This window comes from Ambystoma mexicanum, chromosome 2q, assembly GCF_040938575.1.
Source record: "Ambystoma mexicanum isolate Mex_15411 chromosome 2q, UKY_AmexF1_1, whole genome shotgun sequence".
Classification (NCBI taxonomy): domain Eukaryota; kingdom Metazoa; phylum Chordata; class Amphibia; order Caudata; family Ambystomatidae; genus Ambystoma; species Ambystoma mexicanum.
The window spans coordinates 562,224,675-562,251,249 of NC_090924.1; the positions used below are offsets into that span (position 1 = coordinate 562,224,675).

The 26,575-nt window shown below is 40.8% G+C and overlaps 1 protein-coding gene across 6 annotated transcripts in view; it reads left to right on the forward strand.

The window, feature by feature from the left end:
- ADCYAP1R1 (ADCYAP receptor type I) overlaps nt 1-26,575 on the forward strand; it is a 1,274,377-nt gene that overhangs the window by 1,133,953 nt on the left and 113,849 nt on the right. For 2 of the 6 annotated variants that reach the window (XM_069647708.1, XM_069647709.1), the window contains exon 13: nt 7,917-8,054. The exons of 2 other annotated variants lie outside the window; for them this stretch is intronic. In XM_069647708.1, coding sequence (XP_069503809.1) covers nt 7,917-8,054 — 138 coding nt within the window. Of the gene's footprint in view, nt 1-7,916; nt 8,055-14,321; nt 14,406-26,575 lie in introns of all 6 variants that reach the window. 2 more of the 6 variants (XM_069647712.1, XM_069647711.1) reach the window with 1 other exon arrangement.

Here is a 26,575-nt window from a genome sequence, read left to right on the forward strand (position 1 = left end):
CACGCTCCACTTTTCTAAATCTGATACTCTTGATATCCTTGCCCCTGTCATGAGAATCCACCTGAAGCCTAAAGCTAAGTGCAACTCCCGGTATGACTCGGACCTCGTCACCCTAAAACGCAAGTGTAGGGTGGCCGAGAGGAAATGGCGTGCTTCAATTTCATCCTCTGACAAACTGGCCTGCCGCCTGCTGCAAAGGCAATACCGGATCTCCTTCCTTACCAAGAAGAGAGCTCATATCCGAGCCCGCGTCTCTGCAGCATCTAACAACTCGGCTGAACTCTTTAAAATCTGCAAGGAACTGGCGAATCCTGCTGCAGTCTCTACCTCTCCTGTCCATTCCCAGGCCCTCTGCACGGCACTGGCTTCTCACTTTATTTCTAAAACCCAGGACATCCTGTCCTCACTCTCCTCCTCTCTCCTCCCCCCCCTCTACTCCCTGGACCTTCCTCAGCCACCCGTCCTCCCTCCTCTCTGCTTTTCCCCTTTTCGCTGCAGACAATGTTTCTAGACAAGTACGATCTATGAAAGTCTTGTCGAAACAGGTTCACCCCTGCTCCTCCAAAACTATCAAGGACCACATCGACTCCCTGGCTCCTGCCCTGGCTGATTTCTGCAACCACTCCTTCGCCACTGGAGTCTTCCCTTCTGCCCTGAAGCACTCCCTTGTGCACCCTCTTCTAAAGAAACCCTCTGCAGACCCCTCCTGCCCGGCTTACTGTCTCCCAATCTCCATCACTCCCTTCCTGGGCAAGCTCCTGGAGAAACTGGCCATCTCCCAGCTTAATCTCCAAACTGAATCGGTTGGTTGTCTTCATGACCATCAGTCTGGCTTCAGAGCTGCCAGAAGCACAGAAACTGCTCTCCTGAACATTCGTGAACACCTGCTCACCAACCTTGACTCTAACACCCATTGCTTTCTCATCTTGCTTGACCTCTCTTCTGCCTTCAACACTGTCAACCATGCCATCCTGCTCATCCGTCTCTGTGATAACCTGGGTATCCCTGGTCAGGCTCTGGCTTGGGTGACTTCTTTCCTCTCTAACCGACCCTCCCAGGTCCAACTGGGTCCTTTCCTCTCTGACATCTTTTTCTCCACCTCTGGTGTCCCCCAGGGATCTAACCTCTCTCCCTGGCTTTTCAACCAATACCTGGCACTCCTTGCCCACTGCATCGCTGCTCTCTGTCCCAACTTTCAGTGCTATGCAGATGATACCCAGCTCATTTTCAGGCTACCCTCAGCCTCCTCCTCTCCTTCCCTCATCTCTGACTGTCTGTCTACCATCCAGGAGTGGTGTGCTGCCAATGACCTCTGCCTTAATGCCAGTAAGACTGAGATTCTACTCATTGGCACACCCACTCCCTCCTTCCCTGCGGCTCTTTGGCCGGCCTCTCTTGGCCATCTTCCTACTTCCACCTGCAAGGCTAAAAACCTCGGGGTCATCTTCGACTCTGCTCTCTCCTTCTCCCCTCACATCTATGACGTCTCTAAGAAGTCACACTTCCAGCTGCACCTCCTCAGAGGTATTCTTCCTTTCCTCTCCTGCCCCCAGAAGCTCACTGTCTCCAGAGCCCTGGTCCTCTCTAAACTGAACTGGACTATTGTAACAGACTCTATCTAAATCTGCCTGCCTCTACTCTCCGCCCTCTGCAACTTATCCAGAACAGGACTGCGAGACTTGTCCTTGGCCTCAAGCCCAGGGATCGTAGCTCTCCAGGACTGAAATCTCTGCAATGTCTCCCAGTAGCTGCGAGGATTAAGTTCAAAACCCTCTGCATTGTACACAAGGCCTTCTGTGTAGGGCTGCAATACCTTCAACTCTCTCTTCCTAAATATCTTCCTTCTCGAGCTCTTCGCTCATCCGCCTCCAACTCCCTCAATGTCAGTCGCTTCTCCAAGCAACGAGTTGGTGGCAGATTACTCTCATCGGCTGGGGCCTGTCTCGGAACAGCCTTCCTGCCTCCCTGAAACTCGAGGAGAACCATCTCCGGTTCCAGAAGCACCTCAAAACCTTCCTCTTTGCCTCTGCCTTCTCTCCCCCTCTCCCCTGCTGATTTCCTTACTGAAACTGCTCGGGTTACCTGGCCACCCTTTCAGTCTCTGGCTCAGGCCCCATCAATTTCCCACTTGCACTGCCTCCCTAGCAACCCCTGCACCTGGGGACCGTTGTTCTGTATCCCTACAGTCCCCCTACCAGTACTTTGTCTGCATTTACTTGCCGCTTGATGGCCATTTATTTATTTTTTCTTATTTATTCCACTTTTCCCATGTACTGCACTTTCCCCGCTCCCTTCCCCCACGCACTTTTCCTTTTCCCCCCTTCCCATGCCCATGCGCGATCTGAATGACACTCGGCCTAGTAGGATCATTGTCTGTCCTCCCTTTGTATCCCCCCTTGCCTCGTCGCGCCTTGAAATACTTGTGTATAGGCGCGTTATAAATACCATATCATATCATATCATATCATATCATGCCTTCACTCTTACCACTTAATGGTTTAGTAAAGGTAAACTTTTGTCTTTCTCTATTTTGAAAGATTCCATTGAATCCCTTTCTTAGGAATTTGCATAGGTGTAAGGCCTCTTGTTGGAAATGCCTATTATTTTGCTTCATAGTAGCTCGAGATCATTTGTATGTGCTTGCAGATATAGCTTAACACAGTTAAACGATATTGGTAATATTGGAAACACACAATCGAAGAGAAAAATTAATTAATACTCTGTTTTGATCACAAATGTAGCATGTTCATGTTCGTGGCCATCTGTGCTTTTATAGGCAGCATCCCTTAGTGTTATTGGGCATAATTCACAAAGTATATTTTAATGGGAAAGTCCCATTAACAATTGATTTGTGAATCTGGTACCTTTACTTTTAACATCAATATTTCTGTTGAGAATCATTTGCAAATATAAATGTTTATCTTTTCAGCCTTGCCTGCTCCCCTTGGCAGTGTTTCCTATTTGCACAGCCTTGCATGGGACCTCAAGAATATTTTTCTACTACTGATTTTGAATGCTTTGCGTACTATTAATTTGTCCACATTAATTACATTTCTCACACCACAATCAAAATTGATTCACCTTTTGACTATTTCTAGAGCTGCTTTAGCTTGTGGTTCCCTTTTTTTTCCTCAATTTTTTCAACTACTTTATTTGGAATGCATCTTTGCAGAAACCCCTTGCTTTCAATAGAGGATCATTGTGCATATGGAGTTCTCCTCCTCTAAACTGTCTTTAGGTTAAACCAAATCATCAGGTGACTACTAGATTGCTTGTTTTATCCTACAGGATGTGTCCCCCATTACTAAAAATCAAACCATATATCACACTATCCAGAATAAGCTTTATCAATAACTGTCTGATAATTGCCTTGTTTGGTCAACCAAGCGTCTACTGTGGTTATGATGAGGATACTTAGAGTTGACTTTAGGCAGATGAAAGTCTCCCAAAATGCATATCTCCCCTTTGTTGGGCATCTTTTCACTCGGTTTGTTCAAGTCATTGGCATGCTCTTGCTCCTGTGAAAGTTGTCTCTTGATTAGTAACAATGTGTATAGCAATCTCATGACCTAGAATGAATTTGCATACACCTTTATAACCATAAATAGCTGTTATATTTATTACATCCTCTACTTCAGATGTAGTTAGTATGTTGGTATTTATTTTGGTTACTATATGACTATTTGATAAAGGGATGATGTTATCAGAATATTAATTTAACCACTGAATGGCTACATATATTATGTGATGACAATAAACCTCTGGAAAATTGAACATAATCAAAATAAACAGAATTGGTGTAATGAAAGTGATGGATAATAAAGTATGAGCATAACGTAATGGGTGCAGAGTAAGTCATAATTGGAGTTACTGCCACAGATTTAACAACAGCAACGCAATATGCGAGTGTACATATGTTGTGCTTCAAGTTTACTAATATCCTCATATGGTAGTTTACATATTGTGCACATGGTGGTTGTTGAGTTGATTTGTTTCAGTAGTGGGTCATGGCTGTTATGTATCCAGTTTTTTATTGAAGGGCTGCATGTGTTATGCACAGTTATTTAAAGCTGATATCTTTGAAAATTGAGTGCTAATGGAACAGTAGACAAGTGTGTGATGTGATCCCAATGCCACATGTCAGTCCGGTGTCTTAGAGATGTATTGTGTAGAAAATAACTATAACACTACCATATTGCACTATCCAGTATAGACAATGGGCCTCATTACGACTTTGGAGGCAGCCATGCCCTTTATAAGGGCATGGCTGCCTCCAAAATCGTGTCAGGGTCCGGGTTCCCTGAATGGGGAAATACCGGGCCATTCCGACTTTGGAGGGCCCGGTATTTCCTCCTTCAGGGAACCCGGACCCGGTCCTTCCCCATTCCTATTCGCGCCCCAATATGGCTCAATGGGAATGGGGAGGGAGCTAACAACAGGCCTGCTGATAACGGGCCCGTTGTTAGCTCCCTGGTCCCCTCGCAGCACCCGCTCTGGACGTCTGGTCCAGAGCGGGTGAAACCACTCTGAACCAGACGTCCAGAGCGGGTCCCGCGAGGGAACCTCATAATAGGGAGGAATGGGATTAACGGCGCCAGCACCATTACCGGTGCCGTTAAACCCATTCCGCCCACCTCTTAATGAGGCCAATGTCTATTTAGTTATATATATATATATATATATATATATATATATATATATATATATATATATATATATATATATATATATATATATATACATATATATATATATAGATATATATCACACATATATATCACACACATTCCTAAAATAGCAGCAGTGCTCAGGGCAGATTCAGAATTCAAAGTCTTTGTATCTGGGATTGTGTTACTTAACAATTCATTCATGAATTCATATACTAGCATCATTGAGCTGTTTACTTTTTTCATTTTCTTTCTTTATCATTGTTCACCACCTTATTGATTGCTAGTAATTTGAGCAGTTTGTTGATCTTCGAATACAGCTTCACTCTTTTCATTGCTTATGAATGTCAGATGTTCATCACATTTCTTACTGCCTCTCCTATATGTTCCTTTGCCTCTGATATAACTATAGAGGTTTCAGAATAGCCTGTGCATTAAAGTCATGGTTCTCTGGAATTGATCCACCAGTCACCTCTTATTTATATATTCAAAGTGAAAATGTATAGATGTATGTTGAAATCTGTTAGAGAAAAGGTGTATGATTATATCCATGTTACTAAGCCATTTAAAATAGCACAATGTTCATGTCCAGAAGGTTTGCAAGTTATCTTGTGGATATAAGCAGGTCTTGTGGAAAAATGTGGTGATGAAGATTGAGTCTCATTCATTATAAATGTTGATACTGTGTGCCTTCAACAGACATGGGATGATGACTTTACTTGGTCTTTCCCTTGCCTCTAATCCTTTCAACAGAATGCTGTCTGCAACAAAAAGGAACAAAAGAGGGAGGTTTAATAACGTTAATCCGATGTAACCTGTGTAATATTGGAAAATTACAGGATATGATGGAATATGGTGGTCTTGCTCTTGAATGGAATAACCCAAATTCAGTGTTGATTTACCCTCCATCAGACAGGCTGAGAACATTCTCTAGGAAGGGACCTATTTGGAAAATCTATTTGACTGCCACATAGACAAAACACATCTTGTTGTGAGGGACTTTAATGCCACAATGTCAGGGTGAATGATGGTGATGGCAGAACAGCTGACAGAGGACCCAATGGGTGCAAACTGTCTAAACCACAAGAGCGATGGCAGATGCTGATAGTTATAAAATTGTATGCTTAGATTTTGACTCGCTTATCTTAATTGGAGCATCATCCACCTAATCCCACTTTTGTTAGGGCTACATACGTTTATATATTTGATAATATTTTATGGATACTTTCAATCTTATCTATTGTATTGATTTTAAAGTCCTCAACCAGCTTGAAAGTGACCACAGCCCCCTTGTGTGTACATTGGAAATACTACCTGACTATGTAATGAATACATTTGTTCAAGAAAAAAGTGGGTATCTACCATAGGATGTAGGATGCAGTGGAAATAAGGAGAGGGTAGCTAATACTGAGGATCTTGTTTTGAAATGTGAGCATTTAAGGTCAGACATTTTAGCTGGGAATTATTTGGTTAATGTGCATGATCAGCTCGAGAAGTTTTCCTCTCTATGTGGCTGTATGGTACTTGTGAATAATAGTGGAACAACTAATCAAAGAGAAATAGAGAAAAGACAGCATGAACCATAGTTTGATGCTGACTGTCGGCGGGCAAAATTGGTGCTATATAACCTTGTCTACAAAAACAGCTGCAACAAAAGAAAGTGTGCTTTGAAAAAGCATTATAAAAGATTAACCAAGAAAAAACAGAAGGATTTTGAATTAAAACAATGGGCTATAGTTTTGAAATCAGATAGAACGTAGGATTATCGTCTATTTTGGATAATGGTTGCAAAAGAAATGCAGGATTTAACAACAAATCCACCGGAAAGGCAAATCCCAATGAGCTCCTTGGCGGATCACTGCTAGTACCAACAATTACTCACATTCACCATGTGTAGCAGATTCAATTGAAGCCATATCTCCTACATCTGCTGAACGTCAGGAATGCCTGAGATCTCTGAAAAGAGGTAAGGCATGTGCTCCTCATACAATAACACCACAGATGCAGTATTCAAAGCAGTGATTCACTCAAACAATCTTCAAGTGTCTTGGACTAGAAGTATTATTGATCCAATATTTTAAAAAGGTGACATGACATACATGTTGCTATATAATGATAGCATTGCTGGACATACAAGGAAAGTTGTTTATAAGTTGCATAGCCAGCAGATTAGAGGAGTGGATAAATACCTCCAATGTTATTCCAACTATCAAGGCTGGCTTTCAACCAGACTTTTCACTGATCAACCACTGCCTGCTATTAGCTTCTTTGGCAGGCAAATACAATATGGTCGGTGGAATTAACTTATATGTAGCTTTTCTAGAGCTAAAACAGGCTTTGTATTGTGTGGACAGAAACACTCTATGGCATAAATTGGCCAAACATCAGATTCCCGAAGGGTTTCTGAAATTGATTCAGATAATATGTAAGACTAATTTGATGGTGGTGAGATGTGGATCCATGATCATGTCCCCCTTTTGCCATTTAGGGGAGTTAGACAGGGATGTCTGGTGGACCCCTTACTATTCATACTGCTGGTGCCAGATTGTGAGACATGTTTGGGGGGTTTTCGGCATGCAGCACCTTCTTCATACCGCTTCCTGCTGTATGCTAATGATACCATTCTAATAAATGTAACTGCATTTAGTTTACATAAAGGTCTCACTGCTGCCATGACCTATTTAAACTCCTCAAAGCTTGGACTAAATCTGTCAAAAACATAGGACTGCCATTAGTCAAGAGAACTTGTTCATTTAACTAGTTTCTAGACAGTACCAGAGCAGACATCATCAGACAGTACACTTATCACTTTCCCAAGAAACAGATCTTGGGTTACACATAATTGCAGGAACTTGTTTAGGGATTGGGGACTTTTAAAACATTTCTATATATTTGGCGCCCATGTGCTGATGAAATACATTGAGGTTTTTAATGCCAACATTTCCTCGAATGCCCTTTGCAGAGCTTAAATTGGGTGTTATTTGGGAGTTAGACCTCTGGAAATGTTTCAAAATTGTTTTTTAAAAACTGTCATGAGTTCCCAATTGCACTGAGATATTTGTAATAACGTTGGAGTTAGGTTCCACCTATTAGCATCCCTTACTACTGCTGCTCCTCTCAGATATTTGGCTAAGAAATTCAAGACAAAGTTCATAAATGAGAATGTCAAAATGTAATTACTGAATTAAGTAAAGGGATGACACTAAATTATTCTCCCTGGTGGTCCCACATTTCATCCCTATGTGCTAGGTGGGATCTTCTGAACCCTGTGAATATGTTAAATGAGCCTCCGCTGATCGATCTTCAGAGAAAAATCAAAACAGCAACCAAGGCGGATTGTCGAGAAAAAGACTGGGCCAAACCAAACACTCTCAGTTCCTTATCATTGTGGGTAACAATTAAGGACCCTTTAGCTGATGACAATTATTTGATTTCTATATTATTTCCAAGGTTAAGATCTTTGCTATATCGCATGCATTTAAATGTCCTTCGCAGTAGTGATAAACCATTTTAATATTGGAGGTTCTGATGACCTACCACACCTTTGCTGCAATGCACACAATATACATTTTTAAGGAAAGGTTTTATTGGGCCAAATTTGCATAAACTTGGAATGAAAAAAAGATGTGATAAACTAATACAATCTTGTCCATCCACGATGTACTGTTAAATTACAATGCGGGTCAATTTATTGTCAATGAAATGTGATTAAGGTCCAACCGATGAATTTGTTTGTAAAAGATCTATTTCGTTGTAAAATGATGTATATGATTTGTATTTGAGTACTTTCAACGGTGGAAGCCAAATAAAAACATGCTGATGATGATGATGTGACCTATCTTGTTCTTTTAGAATCTTACCGAGGAGAGGGGTCATAAGGCAAATGTGAAAACAGAAATATTTTACACAACTTTACTGGGAATTCTTTGTCAGCTTCCTGATAGTTTTTTATTGGGAAATCAAGTTTCAATTGTTTTTCAAGTTTCTATTGAGCATTTAGCATTTGTTTACACAACACATATGTATTCCCAATTTGTCTGACAACACAGTTACACAAAACATTATTTTACAACTTGGATGTGCCAGGAATTTTCTGCAGTGTAAATGCATGAATGATAAGCATGCCTTCATCCGGAGCATTCCAAAATGTTTTTCAATGATGTGGACATAAACATCCTTACCGGGAGAGTGTTTAAAATGACTCCTTGGTAATATACAACTAAAAAAAGAAAAATTAAAAATTGACAAATTTCATGCATCAATTTTTACAGACAAACAACAAAATGCCTACGTCACAAATGCCTTTTACAATGGTGCAATCCCATTAAAAAACACTTTATAAATCAGGCCCAAAGAGTATTACTTCATACTTACATCATCAGGTTTATTATTGGTCTACCTTTGCTTAGAATTTCTTGTAAAATGGTACTGACATTAAAAGTGAAAAGAATAACTTAAATTGTGTAATACATGGATATTCTGTGACCCATTTAGAGTAGCATTCAGAATTAACAAAAAGTGCCTACAGTACTTCATATATTTTTCTACATAGATCGGGATTGATCAATTCTACAAAATAATAGCATAAAAATATTAAGCAATCATAATGACTTTTAGGTAATCAGAAAAGAAAAATCTAAAAAGAAAGGATTCAGAAGGGAATTTAGAAAGAGGAAATTGTGAATGTTAAAATACATTGAAAGTATAATGAGTTTTTAATTAGTGTTTTTTGTTTTATAGAAGTTCTGCAGTTAGTTTGTTTTCTTCCACATTAAGCTTCCATTCTAGAGATTTGACATGCCATTTCCATACAAAGCGTTATTTGCCCCAAACAGGCTGACCTGTCCCCTCAGGAGATATGTTATGAGTCAGTTGAGTTGAGTAAGGGAACTCATGTGTCCTCCTGATTTTTAGACTCACCGTTGTCTCCCATAGAGTATGTTAAAAGATTGTTTAAACATTATGACCTACTTTTGTTTGCAGATGTTCCTGTTATCATTATTACCACATGTTGTGTAAGAAATGTACAGACTGTAAATTAATGTGTGACTTTGGAGTGTTGGCAATTAAACGTCCTTTCAAAAGTGATTTTCTTCAAAAGCCAGTAAACACTACTTTGTTGACACACAGTACCATCTAACACCAATTTAAAACGGCACATGTTGGGACCAATTCATAAGCATATAACCATGAGTAACAGTAGATTACTAACAGGCAATGACTATTTGAGGTACTATAAATTTGATGTCAGTAACTCTGACTTCATCCTGAAATACTCTTCTTTGGTCACTTTTAAGTCAGGTGTACATGATAGTTGCAAGTGGTAATGTCTATGTGAATTTGCCCTATAAAGTGCATGTTTTCATGTTTTGCTTGATTCCGATTTAATAACCATTTCAATCAACACAATGTGAAAAAGAAGAATTTACATTAAACGTTGCAATACTTTTGAAGAAATTCTAAATTTTTCAAAAGGAAATGTATTACCATCACATGAACACCACCAAATATAAAAATGTTAATATTATAATTTTGTTATTGTCTTCGCTAGTTGTCTCCTGAGTATTTTAAATAAATATTGAGTGGCTGTCAGGGACATCGATCAGCATTAACAACATATATTATTGAATGCAGAATTTAGCATATTATATATTTTACAATACAGCTATTTATTTATTTTATTTTCATTGGGTTTTAATAAAGCGCTAGCTACTTACAGATCTGTTATGAAGTGAAACACACACATATAACACACACTTGTAACTGCCATACCCATGGGTACTTTGCACTGTTGCTTTGGGTGTTACAGAAAATGCACGTATTTTAGGAGGATATACGGTTAAAGGTATATTTTTGGACGACACCCCGATAACCTTGCCTCTGATGAAGAAAACACGCACATTTTTCCTAAAATATTCAGAGTCCATCTATGTTGCTTTTAGATGTTTTGAGTGGATTCAAGAATTGGTGCAAAGTTATGCTCAGTCAAACATTGCTCTTCCTCTTGGTAGGCAAACTTAATCATAGCTACAACATATATATATATATATATATATATATATATATATATATATATATATATATATATATATATATATATATATATATATGGATATATATATATATACCTATAGTTGTTTAAACTCAGTAACACTAGCACCAAGGAACCATGGAATCCCATGTCAAACCCCAGCGCCATACCATCCCTAAATCAAAGGCTTACTGACATAATACCCTAAGGTGTCACGCATTTAGCAACATTGCAATCACCTTCGAAAATATTCATGTGGTCAACCCACCAAAAACAAAACAAACTCATGCGCTGTGATACCTGCCAGAAGCTAAGGAAACTCCAAATGGTTAGCTTTGCCAATACTGCTTAACAAAATATAACATATTTTGTTAACAAACATATTGCACAAATATATTAAATATTGTACTCAATTAATTATTTACTGATTTTAATTGTATACAATTGAGGAATTAATTTTCAGTCTGTTGTTATGCTCTTGCATAATATTATACTATTATACCAATATATCATTACTCAACACAACATCATAAAATTGTGAAACTAAGCAATACAATGATTTGGTGTATTCACAACCTGAATGTATTCTTCCTCCATATTACTGATGAAATTAAATGTGGTCTCTGGTGCAAATAATTGCTTATCCCAGTGAGTGACTTGCTAGCTAATCAGCAAAACATGTGGTCTATTTTGTAAGGCATATCAAAAATAATTTCTCAGCTCTTGATAGATATTTCCAGACAGCAAGTATGCTCAGAAAGTGGAGATGGCTAAAGGGCAATATTAGTAAATTATGCCTATAAGTCAGATGAGATGATATGTGTTTAAGGAATACATAGAACATCATTGGTGATTTAATTGAGAATGATTTGGGTACCGTGCAACAGTACATGCAATCCTCTGGTGGGGTCCCTTTGATAACTGCTTAGTAATCTATCACCCAAATCCCTCCTTATACATACAAATACCCTTAAGGAATCAAGGTATGTGCCTGCAAAAGCTTCTACTTGTTTTCATGAATCAAGATTGTCTACACAATTTAGGTTGTTCCTTGCAGATTGTTCTCAGACCCTCGCAATGCCCCCCTTCCTTTCCTCTCCTTGTCACCTGAGTTGTGGAGTTCCACAGGGCTCTTCCCTGTCGCCTATCCTGTTCAACATTTATATCTGGGCCTTGGTGTGTCTCATCTGCTCCTTCGGTGTCAGATGCTACTCACACACCGACGAAACCCAGATATTGATTTGATTAGATCTTGATCAATCTGAGGTGTTGTCGTGCCTGCAGGGGTGTCTGGCGGCGGTGGGGGACTGTATGGGCCACAACTAGCTCAAGTTGAATGGTGTTAAGACCTAGGTGATGGTGGTGAGCTACCCTCCTAATCCTACACTCTGGGTGTCCTCCTTCAGGCCCTCCTCTTTGGGTCCTTTACCTACCCTGGTCAAGAAAGTTAAAAACCTGGGTGTCATGCTATCAGCCTCTCTGTCTATGGACCAACAGGTTACAGCAGTGTGTCAGGCAGACCACCTCCAATTAAAAACTCTTAGGAAGGTTTTGCCTTTGATCCTGGCCCCACTTCGTCCCCCAGTAGTGGCCACCCTGGTACTATCGCGGATAGACTACTGTAATTCTTAATATCTGGCCCAATTTAAGAAGCTGATAAAACGACTGCAGCGTTTACATAACCTGGCCGCCCGGGTGGCCACTGATACTCCTTACAGAGTTCACATATCACCGGTGCTTCGAACTTTGCACTGCCTCCCAATGGCCCAGCAGGTGGAGTTTAAGGCCCTGTGCATTGTTCATCGTGCTCTTCATAACCAGGGAGCGGAATATCTCCAAGCAAAATGTTCTCGTTATTATCCTTCCCGCAATCTTCGTTTCGCCGCTGCCGAAATGCTTCTGTTACCTAGATACAATTATGAACGTGTAGGCGGTCGATTGCCGCAGCATCCCTGTGGAATAAACTTCCACTGCCCATCAAACAAACCTCTAACTACCTTCAGTTCAGAAAGAGGATCAAAACCCACTTTTTTTCTCCTAGGTGCCTGCTCTCTCTCTCTCTCTCTCTCTCTCCTTTAGCGCCATGATGCCTTCGGGCGACCGTGCGCTATATAAGAAATTATAACATAACATAACATAACATAACACTGCCAGCCATTTTCTGTTGGTGTAATATGGCTTTTTTCCCTTAGTGTCCACTATTTCTCAAAATGAAGACACTTTTTAGTAAAAACCCTGAAAATAACAGTACAGTGCAAAAGGAGATTTCTGGTTCTCGGGATGGAACATGAACCACGTGGCAGCTAGTCACCATATTATAATGAACACAGTCCATGATATATAACCTCACATGATCTTCTCTTGCTGTGTTCCTTTCAATGTGAGCCTTCCGGGGTGTGTCCCCAGTCTTCCCATCTCATTCTGGATTCCAGCTCAGATTGAAGGGGAAGACCTGTGATTGGGCAGTTGGGTGCAGGGAAAACATACTATCCTTTTCAGTTACCCAGTTCATTACACTCTGTACTGAAATCCGATGACATACTTCAGGGCTTTGGCTCTGTTGGCCTACAACTGCACAGTTAGAAATAATTTGACCTTAAAATAAACAATTGTTTTATTGCATAAATATATCACTTCACTTACCATTTCTTGTCATCACTGCTAACTACTATGTTTGAAAATGGTTGCCCTCTAATGCAAACCATAACTGAAATGTTATTGCTAATATATATTTGAAGATCTTGCACCATTGCATTCTGAAAATACAAGTGTATATAAGGGAGCCCAGTACTGTAAGTACAAATACTGCTGTGAATGGTCACAAACCGGACACCCTATGTTGCACTGTAGGGAAAGTGGATTTAGATGCATGCATATGTAAATGTAGTGACCACGGATGAGTTACCATATTTATCATGAGTTTGAAGAACTGATTATTATGAAAAATATTCAAAAAGAAAAATGCTAATAAACTATCTTAGCTGTGGATAAAGTAAAATGGGCATGCATTTTCCCTGAGGCATGCAAGACATATTTGCTAAATTTGATTAATGTGGCGGAAGCATAAATATACTTTCCGTTACCTTGAAATATAGCAAGGGGCATTCACTACTTAAAAAGTCAACACAGAGACTCAAAGATATTATTTAAAAGAGAAGCAAGTTGAGCATCTTACAAAAAAATATATATTTGCATGTTTTTAATGACTTTCAAACATCAATACCACACATCTGCTGTTATAAAATGTTCCCTATTGCAAACATAGTTATAAATTGAAAAAAATCATCTTTACTGAGTATATATGTGGATATATAGATTTACAATATGGGCATATAGGCAAATGTTCTAGCGTAGGCTGCAAAAATCTTTAATCAGAAGAAAAGAAAAGCAACCCTAGGATCCACTTCCTAATATGTCATTACAAAAATTACCATCATCATTGTTTGTGTCGTCACGCTAATTTGGTTATGGTTCAGTGATTTATTTGTGGCTGGGATTCATTATTTTCTTTGCTCAGACTTCCATTGTGTGCTTACTCTTTTGAAATGTGTTGCACCTATTGTAGCTCTGACCTGCCTCCGCTTCTGGATTACGCTTACAAATGCTAATCTTGTCATATTTAGCAACTGCTTTCAGAAATGCTACTGTAAGCCAAAGAGGGCTAACCAGCACTCTTGCAAGATGTCAGAACTATCCACCATTACGCTGTAAGTGTACGCAATCCTGTGGCATTACTGTGTTTGTGAAGCATGAAGCAAATATATGAATATTTCTTTAGACACAATACTTATCGAAAACCAAGGACTTTTTTTTTCTCTTTACATTACCCCTTTTGCTTTCATGCATGTGAACTTTGTTTTGTGCTTTTGATGAACTAATTTAATTTGGTGTTTATGTAAAGATGATTACCTTGGGACTGTCAAATGGTTATAATGTTATAAATTTAATCAGAATTTAAAGAGTACAACAGTGTATTTTTTTCTATTACGCAGTGTGGCAAAGCTAATTACATTGTTTTTTTTCTCCTTTTCACATCCAAATATGACAGCCTATTTGCAATATTCATACAAAGATGAACATCTTTTTAACCAATATGTAAACATCTTGAAAGAATGAACAACACATAAATGTCAATCATAATATGTTCCATGCAATATTCATATAATATTCATGACACAAATCACAATCATTTGGTATTTCACTTAACAGATTTGCTCATTTTAACATTAGGATTAGCAAACACTAGTACAGTTGGCAATGAGTTGTAGAACACTATACGGGTGCTATTGATGTGGATGCACTAGGAAAAACAAGTGTCACTATTAAGCTCACTTTCGGGGAAGTTTTAAGGTGTCTCATCAAGTGTTTCCTATGGAATAGCTATAGTTTTAATTAATAAAACAATATGTGAAATAATAGTGTGTTTTCTAAAAGGTGAGATTCTCTGAAAAATGTGTTCTTTGGTGTAAAATGTGGAGTTAAAGTAAGCAATAGGGGTTAAATGTTTACATATTTGTGGCGACAACTTTAAATATGGATGAATTGGGGGAAAAATAACTACATTAACTTGTCCTTCAGAGGGAACTCCCCTCTGTGTGTTAGTTTCTGTTACGTCCTTTCACTGTTTGGAAGCCTGTATGACCCCAACAAATCATCTTATTTTGTCCTTAAGTCAATAGTTTGCAACCTTTGTATATGACAATTCCCCCACTGAGTCAAAATAATGTTATTTTATTAAAACATCTTCTTAATTGCTCCATCACCCAAAGGCAGTGGGGCACTATAAAATACAAAGACTAAAATCATTAAAAAAAACTTCAGAAAGCTGAAAGAATACAAACACAATAAAAAATGAAACAAAAACAAGGCAGTTCATTATCAATTTAAGAAAGAGTCTCTGTTGCCTTCAAAAAACATTAAACACAAAAAGTTAGTCCATTACCCACAAAAAGCTAGTCTAGATAAATATGTCTTCAAAGCCTTATGATTGTTTAACAAGGTAGAGAGTATCCATGTCTCAATTGAAAGTGAATTTCAAACACTGACTCCAGTGGCTGAAAAGACCTAGTTGGAAAATGTTGTCCACTTACACAGAGCAATGTCTTGATGCATACATATTCCCAGCGCAAATTAGGGTGGTGGATTGATATGTGCACCCCATGTCCCAGTGACTGTGGCCAAAACATGTCTTTGGCCGCATCAATCTTGATGTCGGGGAATTGGCAGTCAGTTAATGAAAAATCTAATAATATATTGATGTATATGACAATTCTGCCTTTAACATGAACTATTTAACAGACGTGGGAATGCCACCTTTTGAGTTATGGCTAAAGTCGAAATACCATAGCATGGACACATTTTGACATGCTAATAACTTGGGGAACATTTGTAAAACCTTAATGAACCTCTGCAACCAAAATTTAAAGACATATCTAAATTAGTTTACACTATTTGTGCCAGTCTTTCAAAGGATGCAAAGGCTGCAGAGGTGTGAATCAGGCATACATGCTGGTGGTGTATTTCCATATACACACAATTACGTATCATGGGGATACATCTTACAAAAACATTATTAACCCCAACACATTTAAAACAAGTATTTTTTTTTGCATTTAAGAAATTAAACTTTGTTGTAGAATACAAATATTCTTTCCAAATGTTTTTATGAGTTTAAGAATAAAAGCTACAAAGGTGATAAGGAAAACGGTTTACTGCAAGCAATATGGGAAAAAGATTTAGATTGTTGGCATGGCCAAGGGCAGTGTTCTGGTACACTGCCATTAGTCTGTGCCATAAAGTGTCTAAATATTCCTGAGTCTGGGGTATAGCTGTTGGCCCTGTCCTGTGCACAGTGCCGAAATGGTATGGTTGTAAACCCTGCCTTGCAAGCACTGTCGTTAGGAGCACTGTAAGCAAGAAAGGTAGACGGCTATGCCATGGATACGGTTCCTTCATGGCATGGCTTCAGACCTGGTTTTGTTGACATGGCCCCCTGTATGTGCTGCTGACAGGTACACTGCTTTTTCATGTCATCCGTTATTTTTAGAACAGTGACTGGACGGGATTTGAGGTATGGTTGAACTGATAACCAAAACTGGGATTTCAAGTGTTCATTTCACTTTGCATCGGAACCAAAATAGTCATCAAATTAATTTTGCTCTTGGAAATTTCAAACATACCTATATATGAGTAAAGATATGCACATATATGCACACATCATTAGTCCTTCTAGTGTGAGTAAAAGGGCAATATTTGACACTGAATGATTTCATTAGCCTAATCAAGGTACTATCTATGTATACTATTTTTTAATCTATAATGTGTATATGATTAGATAGGTAATAGTTAACACTCTTTACTTAGCACTTAATCACATTTTACTCTAAATTCTTAGTGTTTAGAATATTGTGCATTTTTAATACCTAATATGATTGTACTCAATGTATTGATGTTATGACGATGAAGGGTTTAGCTGGTCATGAAATATGTGAACCTGTGGCCTGTAAAGAAGTGAACCCTTTACTCGGGTAGATGTAAAGTTAAATATTTTGCAAGTCTCAATGCATTTTTCTCTTTTGTGCATGATTCAATGACCACATCTGACCAAAGAGCAGGGGCAGTGTGTGCCACTTCACAAGCTCTTCATAGGATGGGCATCTGAGAAGATATCACTGGGCAATCACAGTCCATACCATTTAGTACATGTTAATATTCAAATACAAGCGTGTGTATGTGTGTGTGTGCGTTTGCATGTGCGGTGTGTGTGTGTGTGTGTGTGTGTAGTCCATCTATGTGCTCATCAAAGTCCTCGCTAAAATGTTTGTGCCCCTGTTCTGGATGAGATGAGGGATGTTTTTGGTACCTGTTCAAAGAAAGTACTTGGCATTGTAATTGTTCGGGAGACATTTTAAGTACAGACCTGTTTATGAGGTCATACAGGATGTGTGGAATGTATATGTGTGAATATGTTGCTTTCCCTTTTTAAATCATGCTTTTTTAACAGTGAGTCCTTGGAAATCTGCTTCTTTCAGCATGTGCATGTTTTACTGCAACTGTCAAATGTTCAGTATAGCTCCTCCTTGTGAGAGGCATGGCTTCTGGGCTGCCTTTAAAATGTGATGTAATGTAAGTGGTCTTGTAATGCATCGTTGTGGCATTGCGTGTGGCTCCCCATGAAAAAAGGAGTGTCATTAGTGTAACAGTATGATATGAGATGATATGATATGATATGGCATTTATAACGCAACTATACACAAGTGTGAGAGGCAGATGTGACATCTGTGGTGCTGATGGGAGCAGGTTGGGAAGTAACCCGTTTCTGTGTGTGAATCTCCTTTACACGTGTTTGGTGGAAGAACATCAGAGCATAATACCCATTGGAAAGAAATCAAGATCTGATGGACTACAGTGGTTTGGGTCTGGTTAACCGCTGATGAGGGAGAGTGTGTCTGGGCTAAAGAGGAGAGTTTAGTCATAGATCGGTTAGTGTTGATGTGAAATGACAAGGCCTGTACAGACCATCTGTGGAGGTTTTCTGTGTGCAGTGAGATGTGCTAGGAGATGTTAGTGGTGAGTCACTCAGTAAGGGCCAAGGGGGAGCAAGCCTTACAAGGCAAAAAAAAATCAGAAAACCATTGATGCAAACCACATGCCATTTGCAATAGGTACATTTTCTCAAGATTACAAATATCACCTGTCAATCCCTTCCCTCCCTTTCTTTCTCTCTTTCTCTGTATCTACCTCGCATTCATGCATTGTATGCCATCAGGAACAAAAACTAGTATCTGCAAGTTGGCAGATGAGGGAAATGGGCAGTCTGAAAACTGCAGATATTGCCTGCTAAGGGTTATGGAAAGCCAGAACCTTTGGTTCATAGAAGGGGCTGCTTGAAATATGAGAGCCACAGTCACACATTTCACCTCCCTTAGTGTATTGTTTGGCAGGCTGAGAGATTCCTCAAACCTTGCTCTAATATTCTCAGGTGATGTACTCAGTGGCCTACAGGAACTGTTACCTTTTGAGGGCAGGGCATTTTGAGAGCAGGGCATTTTGAGAAATAGGTCAGGGCAGAGGCCATAATCCCTGCTCATTTCTCTCAGGCACTACCCTGCTGCCCCCCCCAAAATTCAAACTCTTCTCCCATAGTCCAAAGATGAAACTCCAGCCCTCCCACCCCCAAAGGTCTCCACTCACCAGGTATTCATGCATCATCAGGACTACATTATCAGAGTGATTCTACAAACCTGCATGGGGTCTTCGTGAGGAGACAAGGACCAGAAAAAGGTTGGAGTTTAGATTCCTCAAAATATGCACCATGTTGGCATAAAATGGATGGGGGTGGTTATGCAGCAGCTGCAGGATGGCAAACACCAGTACATTGGCAGTGACAGAAAGGTGTTTTGGGTGCGGGGATAAGAGGGACTTTCCAATAACAATACAATCTCGAGTTTGCCGTCTCTCTGTTTGCTTCATAGGTAAGGGTCTCAGGGGGACTTCCTTACAACATTGTGTGCCATACCTAAAAGATGGAACCAGGGCAAAACAGCCATGCTTTATTTACACAGATCTTAAGGGCTTTTCTTCCAAAGTTAGCGAGGAGCTGTCAGGGGTTAGCATATGCAGAAGGTGTGTGCTGTTCCTCAGTGGGTGTCTCCTTACTCATTAATAGCTATTTAGCCTATTAACTATATATTTACACTACAGAAGAGAGGAATGGTGGTGTTGACTGAATTGTGTTCTTGCATTTATAACATCACCATACGTTGATAAGATGCCTAAGGAAAACAATATAAGAGAAAGCAGAACAGGTACCCCACACTCACCCCTAAACTGTGCAGCTGATGTGTGTGTGCCATCTGTGAAAACAAATAAATGAATGCAACATTGCCCCCCCCCTTGAATAAAGCTAAGCAAGTTGAGCAATTGTAACAGTCCAATAAAAAGAATAAACTTGTAACTTGTAAAATAGGTTCACAGTTTCTAATGGAGAGTCTGTATAGTGAAAAGTATACATTCACATGCGGTCATAATACTTTTGCCATTTAAACACGTTTTCACCAATCTTGTCCCATTCTGCCCACACACAAAATTCACAAAACATGAAGGACTTAGAAAGAAATCATGTTCAATTCTCATTTGCCTTTTCATTGATATATACATAAAACCTGGCTCTGAAAAAATCTGTGCAACTGGACATCAAAACCTGGACTTGCCCTATTGCTTCTAATTCACTACCTTGAACGGTAAATTGTAGCTGCAGAGTCTTCTAACCCACAGGGTATGCTTGAGCTCATTCACCCTCTGCGGCTAATTCTACCTTCTTCTCCTCTCAAATATAGAGATAGAACCCTTACCCCTGAGGCCTTCATTTAGGCATTATGCCTGAACTGTCTGTATTTCCTGTGCAGAGTGCACCACTGTGTCTACAATCCCAGACCCTTCATTGCAGAGGACAACTGTCTTACATTCTGGGGTGCCAATAGGGCACTAATCAGTGTGTGGATCTTTTGCATAGAGATACCTGAACAACACCTGTGTTTTTTATGGACCAAATGTTTCCCATGCTCCTGTCTCCACACATTGTAACAATGCCTTTGGTGGTGATTAAAAGTAACTTCGTCTTGTGGACAAAAATATTGAACGTATTTATTGCAATCAACTTTCCTTTACAAGTTTGAGTGGCCATCATGGAAGTCAGTCAAACTTTTATAAACAATGATCCTTTTAGGAAGGTCATATTGATATAATAATTTACAGGTTGTTGTTATGCATATATTTGTTCTGTACAGTGGACTTCTTTTTTTAATTTCCTTATTGCTTTTCGTCAAAGAACCACATCATAAATTTGCATTACAGTTCCCTCAGCATAAATACAAGACTGCACTCAACCTGCCCCATCCACCCCAAAATCTCCTTCCTCCCTCCCAAATGCAGGCGTGTACTCACTTCACATGAGAGTATCATAACATTTGCGGGAGCTACTAAAAAACAAGTACTCTCAGTGGGCTCTGCATACTCCAGTGGCACTGCCCCAAAGACAATCCCAAAAGTATCTACAGGTAAACTGCCCCCCCTAAGTAATTGTTCACTATCAGTAGCCTTTCCCATTACATCCATTCCTTCATGAAAGTTTATTATCGGAGGGATAACATAGTGACTGAGTGAGACAATGCCAGGCCAGTGGGGTAACAACTGCTTTGTCTGCCCCTCATCCTTTGTCTCTCATTCAAACTGCCATTTTAGCGAGTGACCACCTTGTAAGGTATGCCAGCCACCTCTCAATATGTGGGTCTGCCCTGTCTTTTCAGGCCAAAAGCAATCCTCCATTTTTCCAACACAAACGCCAAATCTACAAACTTTAGCTCATGCCGTAAGACCTTCACACCTCTTCTGGAGTACATTCCCAGAAGGCAGACTTGTGGCTTATACGTATAGTTCCAAATTTTCAACCCAAACAATTTAACATGCACCCCATGCCAAAACATTTTGATCACTGGGGAACTACAGAACATAAGTGTCATCCCCCCTATCAGAGCTGGGAGGATAGATCAGGGGCAACGTGTTTGTCTTGGACGCAAGACAACTCATAGCAACACAGGTTCCAATCCTGGTCTTGCGCTTAGAAACTGATCTCAGGTATTAACCACGTTATAAAAGAAGAATAATAATTATAATCCCTTCATTTTCCGTTATGCATCTGTAAAAATAGGTAGTGTAGTTCTGAAAAATTCAATCCATCCTTGCAAGGGTCAGTGTTGGGAAGTATTTTGAAGGTGTATTGTCTGGTAAGGAACCCATTTCAGGTGTGTCAATTGTATAAGTATGGGACTACACATTTAGGAGGATCAAGGAAAGGACCCAACTGAAATTTACCAACTCACTCTCTAACTGTGGCATCCCTTAGGGCGCTATTGTATCGCTATGGCTTGCTCCCCTTGCCTACCTGATCTCCAACTTCTCTCCTCATTTCCAATGCTATGCTGACAACACTCAGCTTTCCTTTAAACTTCCTTCCTCTACCTCCAACCCTTCCTCCCTCATTCCTGACTGCCTGATCGCTATTCAGGCATGGTGCTCTGCTCTCGATCTCTGCCTTGAGGCCAGTAAGACAAAGATCTGTCTCATTGGGACATTTTCTACCTGTTACCCCCCCCTGACTGGCCACCCACGTTGGGTCCCCTCCCCTCACCCTCTTCTGGGGCTAAAAATGACAGGGTCATCTTTGACTCCTCTCTCTCCTTTTCTCCTCACATCACAGACCTCGGCAAGAAGCCCAACTATCAGTGGTATCTCCTCAGAGGCATTCTCCATGTCCTCACCTAACCTGAGAGGCTCAATTTCTCCAGAGCTCTGGTTCTCTCTAGGCTGCACTACTGCAACAGCCTTTTCCTCAATCTGCCTCATTCTTCCCTTTGCCCTCTTCAACTACTCCAGAATAGTGCTGCAAGACCCATCTTTGGCCTCAAGTCCAGAGACCGCATCTCCCCAGTCCTAAAATCTCTCCACTGGCTCCCAGTGACTGCAAGAATCAAATTGAAGACCCTTTACATTGTCCACAAGGCTGTCTGGGGCCCGGGACATCTCTATAACCAGCTTTCTCTCCCTAAATACCTACCTGCTAGAGTTCTTCGGTCCTCTAGCTACAACTCTCTGCAGGTCTGACGTTTCTCCAAGCAGCAAGTAGGAGGTAGATCTTTCTCCTCAGCAGGAGCCTCCCTCTGGAATGGCCTTCCTGCCCCCGTAAACTTCAGCCAAATCTCCTTAAGTTCCAGAAACTCCTCAAGACTTTCCCTTTCTCCTCCTTCTTCCCTCTCCCCCTCCCTTGCTAATGTCCGTCTACCGCTGAGACAGGTGCTTTATCCCTTATGAGTGTTACCAGGGCCAGCCACCCCCATTTTTGACCAGTCTCCCACAAGCACTTGTCTTCAAGCACCCTTCACAGACTAGCCAGAGTCTGGTCCACCATGTCCACCGCACTGGTTATTCTCGCTCCCACCTTTCCTCTGGTGCTAGCCCTCGAGGGTCTCCTCAGCATTTGCTCATCCCCTTTGCACCCCACCTCTGCAGTTAACCTTCTCCCCTTCCCCTATCCCAGCCATTATCCTACTTCCACCCCCCCCCTGCTCTTCCTTGTCTCTGCACTTGCATGGTAACAATGTCAAAAGGCCTTTTAAAACCATTATTTTAGTTTTTCCTATGTTCCACCACTCACCTTTTTGGTCTTGTGGCGCCTGGTAACACATGGGTATTAGGTGCCATACAAATGTCCAATAAATAAAATAAAATAAATACATAATGGTAAAGGCATGGGACTACACTGTCAGGTGGGCCCCAAGGCATGAGTTCATGCCAAGATGTATTACAGAACTAAAGCAGTCTTTAAAAAGGTGCATGTGAGGAGTGTGTGGGAGGATTTCTGTGAATGATTGATCATCATGCATCTGGTGTGGTTTGGGGTTGAGAATGTGAGTCTGAATGATATGTGTGTGGCAAGGAAGGGAGGTATTTTGTGAAGTTCTTGAAGGTGTATGTCTGGTAAGGAAGGGCGGTATATTGTGAAGTGCTGTGAATGATGTGTCTGTGGTAAGGAAGGGAGGTAGGTTGTGAATTGCTTTGATGTCTGGAATGTGTGAAGTCAAAGAGAATGTTGTGAAGTGAGAATGTTGATGTATGAGTGAGGGTTCCAATCCTAGGCAGTCGGAGGATGTAAGCCTGGGTGTTGGGAGCCAATGGGTTCCTATTGTGCAACTGGATGTAAGAGCAAAAAAGTAACTTATGAAGTAACTCACCTGAAGTATCCTTTATAACAGTCAGAAACGCTATATGCAGTAGATGCAGCTGAAATCAGCTTTCCTCAAGACCTCTGGGGGTGCATGAGCAACCCTTCAAAAGTTCAGTCCTCCAATTCTATGTTTAAAGTATGGATTCTTCACACCTAACGTCCGTAGCACACTCTTCAAATTGTTCTTCCCAGCATCACAGTAGAGGGCAACCTGCTGCATTCTTAAGATCCACCCAGAGTATTTAAATCCTAGTGTATGGCTTCACCAAGGAGGCCAACATAGCTATCTCAGGGTTAATGTCATCCTTCAACAGCTGCACCACAAACTTGAATTGTGTGCAGTAGTAGAATTCAAAAACTGGGGCTGCATACCTCCTATATCAAAATGTCTGTGTAGTGGTTATAGTGCCATGTTCCTCCTAGAGCCTACCCAAAGTAAATCTGGGGTTTTAGTATGCAGGTGTGCACTGTGTCCGCAAGGCACCTCCTATGCTGCATTTGTGTAGTAATAAAGCATCCTGGGTCGAGGACCATATTCACCAGGTCAATCCTAACTATCAGGGAGAGCAGCAGTTTTCCCCAGAGGCCCAGCATTATGTAGAGCCCTATCCATATTTAGGCAATATGACCCGATGAGGGGGGCATTAACATTCAGGTAATGCCCCTGGGGCCATAATTAGAAGCCTGAGCAAAGCGAGGACTTTAACGGAGCCCAGAGGGCATTACCTGACCGGTAATGCCCCTCCTCCGAGGGTTATGACTCCTCCGAGGGTCATATTGCCATTAGTACCCTGGCACGTCGTATCGGGGTACTAATAGCAATTTCTATCGAGTTGAGAAATGGCACTGAAACGGTTTCTCGATGTGAGAAAATAAAACAAAAAGAAATGGCCGCCAGGGATTGGGGAGAAGGGACTATTTGTAGTCCCTTCTCCCTTTCCATGGCAGCCATTAAAACAAATGAAAACAAGAGTAAACAAAAAAAATGGCCACCATGGAATAGCCAAGGCACTACAGGTAGTCCCTTCTCCCTTTCCATGGTGGCCACTCCAGGATGCTGTACGGAGAAGCAGAGGGTTCAGAGCCTTGTCGGTGTGGTAAGCCCCGGGCGAGGGCCAATGAGCTTGTTTTTTAACACTATTATGTGATAGGTCTCACATGCATCATGATTAACCTCTACTCCCACATATTTAAAGACGATATCTGCCCAGGACAACACTGTCTCCAATTCTGGCAGCCTCCCCTTTTTTCTCATGGTTGCCAAGGGAAATAGGCATAAGCTGCTCCAATTAATCACCATTCTTGATAGCTATGCAAAATGATCCACCACATCTAGTATGTAAGGCAAATCAACACTCTGATTATTATGTATAGGAGAATATTGTCAGCGTACATTGAGATCACATGGTTTTCTCTCCCAATTTGTACAGCTTCATCCAGAAACATTGCCAGGGGTTATATAGAGATTACAAGCAAAATCAGTGATAGTGGGCACCACTGTCTTGTTCCTGTCTCAATAATCCAATCCTTGGAGACAACTTACTCCGTCCTAACTCTCGCCACCAGGTTAGTGTTCAATAAGCAACCCCATTTTCGAAATTGTTCCCCTACTTAAAATTTCCACAACACTGCGAACATCCAGCTCCATCCCATAGTCAAAAGATTTAATTGCATCCAGTGATGCAACCACCATCTGGTCCCAGCTGCAGCCAACTCAAGTTTTGTGAGGTATTTCTGCTTGGTACAAACAACAATTTCTGAAGGCTCTTCGCTAATACCAAACTAAGAATCTTGCTGTCCACATTGAGCACTGACAGCTGCCTGACAGCTGCCTATATGATTCATATCCATCAAGCCCCTAACATTCCAAGTCATACTTAATTCAACCTCTATCATCTATAATCTCAGACAGACCCCTCCAAGAACCCCTATTTAGCTCTCTTTTTCCCACATACAGGATCTTCGCGTGGCCCACACTCCAGATATCATCAACTGCATCTCACCTATTTCCTGTCAACAAGTCAGACAATCACACCCCCCCATCAAAGTCATGACTTCAACACAAACAAAAATCTGCCTCTCAATACCAAACCACTATTCGAGAATTCACTGGTACTGCCACCCCTCTATTGGCAGGCACTCTGGTGTTACCACTAAGAGGCCCACCCAAAAGGTGAAGAGTGATGGTGACCTGAGCTACACCCAGGTGATAAAGTGTAGGCAAGGTAGTTATACCACCCAAACCTCAGCATCTTCTATTCAATCTAACTTAAAGTTTCCTTCCTAAAACCTGAAAACCTTCACACATGTGTTAGCCTTTCAGCTTTGCCCTTGCATATATCCAGTATTTGAGCATCAGCACATAGAACACACCCCAAAAGGCTGCACCTCACTCAGTAAGTTCACACGTACCAGTAGCACGTTATCTACATGCAATCCACAGGGGTCAAAATTGATCTTTCTTGCAATTCATCAGTCCAGGGTCCATCCCACACTGCTCTTCATTTCTGTCACCCTGGTCAGGGACCATTGGGTCAGAATGGAGGTTCTGTTGATCCATCATTGGTGCACCAGGTGTCTCAAAACAACAGGATTCACTTTTATGAATAAACCGAAGCTTCACCGGACAGATCAGTATCCATTAAGTCAGTTGCTGCCTGAGGCTGACCTTTATTGAGCCATTCTGCTTCTGCACCATAGTCCTATATTCCAGACATATAGCCAGATCCAACTTTCCCAATCTAATTTTCACACCTTGTCTACAATATTGTAATATATATTCCTTATCATTTTTGTTAAGGATTGTGGTTAGCAGTGGTCTTGGTGGAGCCCCAGGAGGGGGTTTTCTGGCCAACACTTTATGTGCCCTCTCCACACTTAATCACTGGAATAGCTTCCCAGATCCTATCTATTGCAGCAATATGTTTTCCACATAGTTAGACGAGTCATCAATATGTATATGTAACCACACAGTCCCCTAACCTGCACTTATCAGACACCCCTTGTTTGTACCTTAACCTTGCACTTGCCACCTCGTTGGCTGCACTACCAGTTGTTGTTTTATCACTTGCTCAGCACTTTCCACTCCTCCCCTCC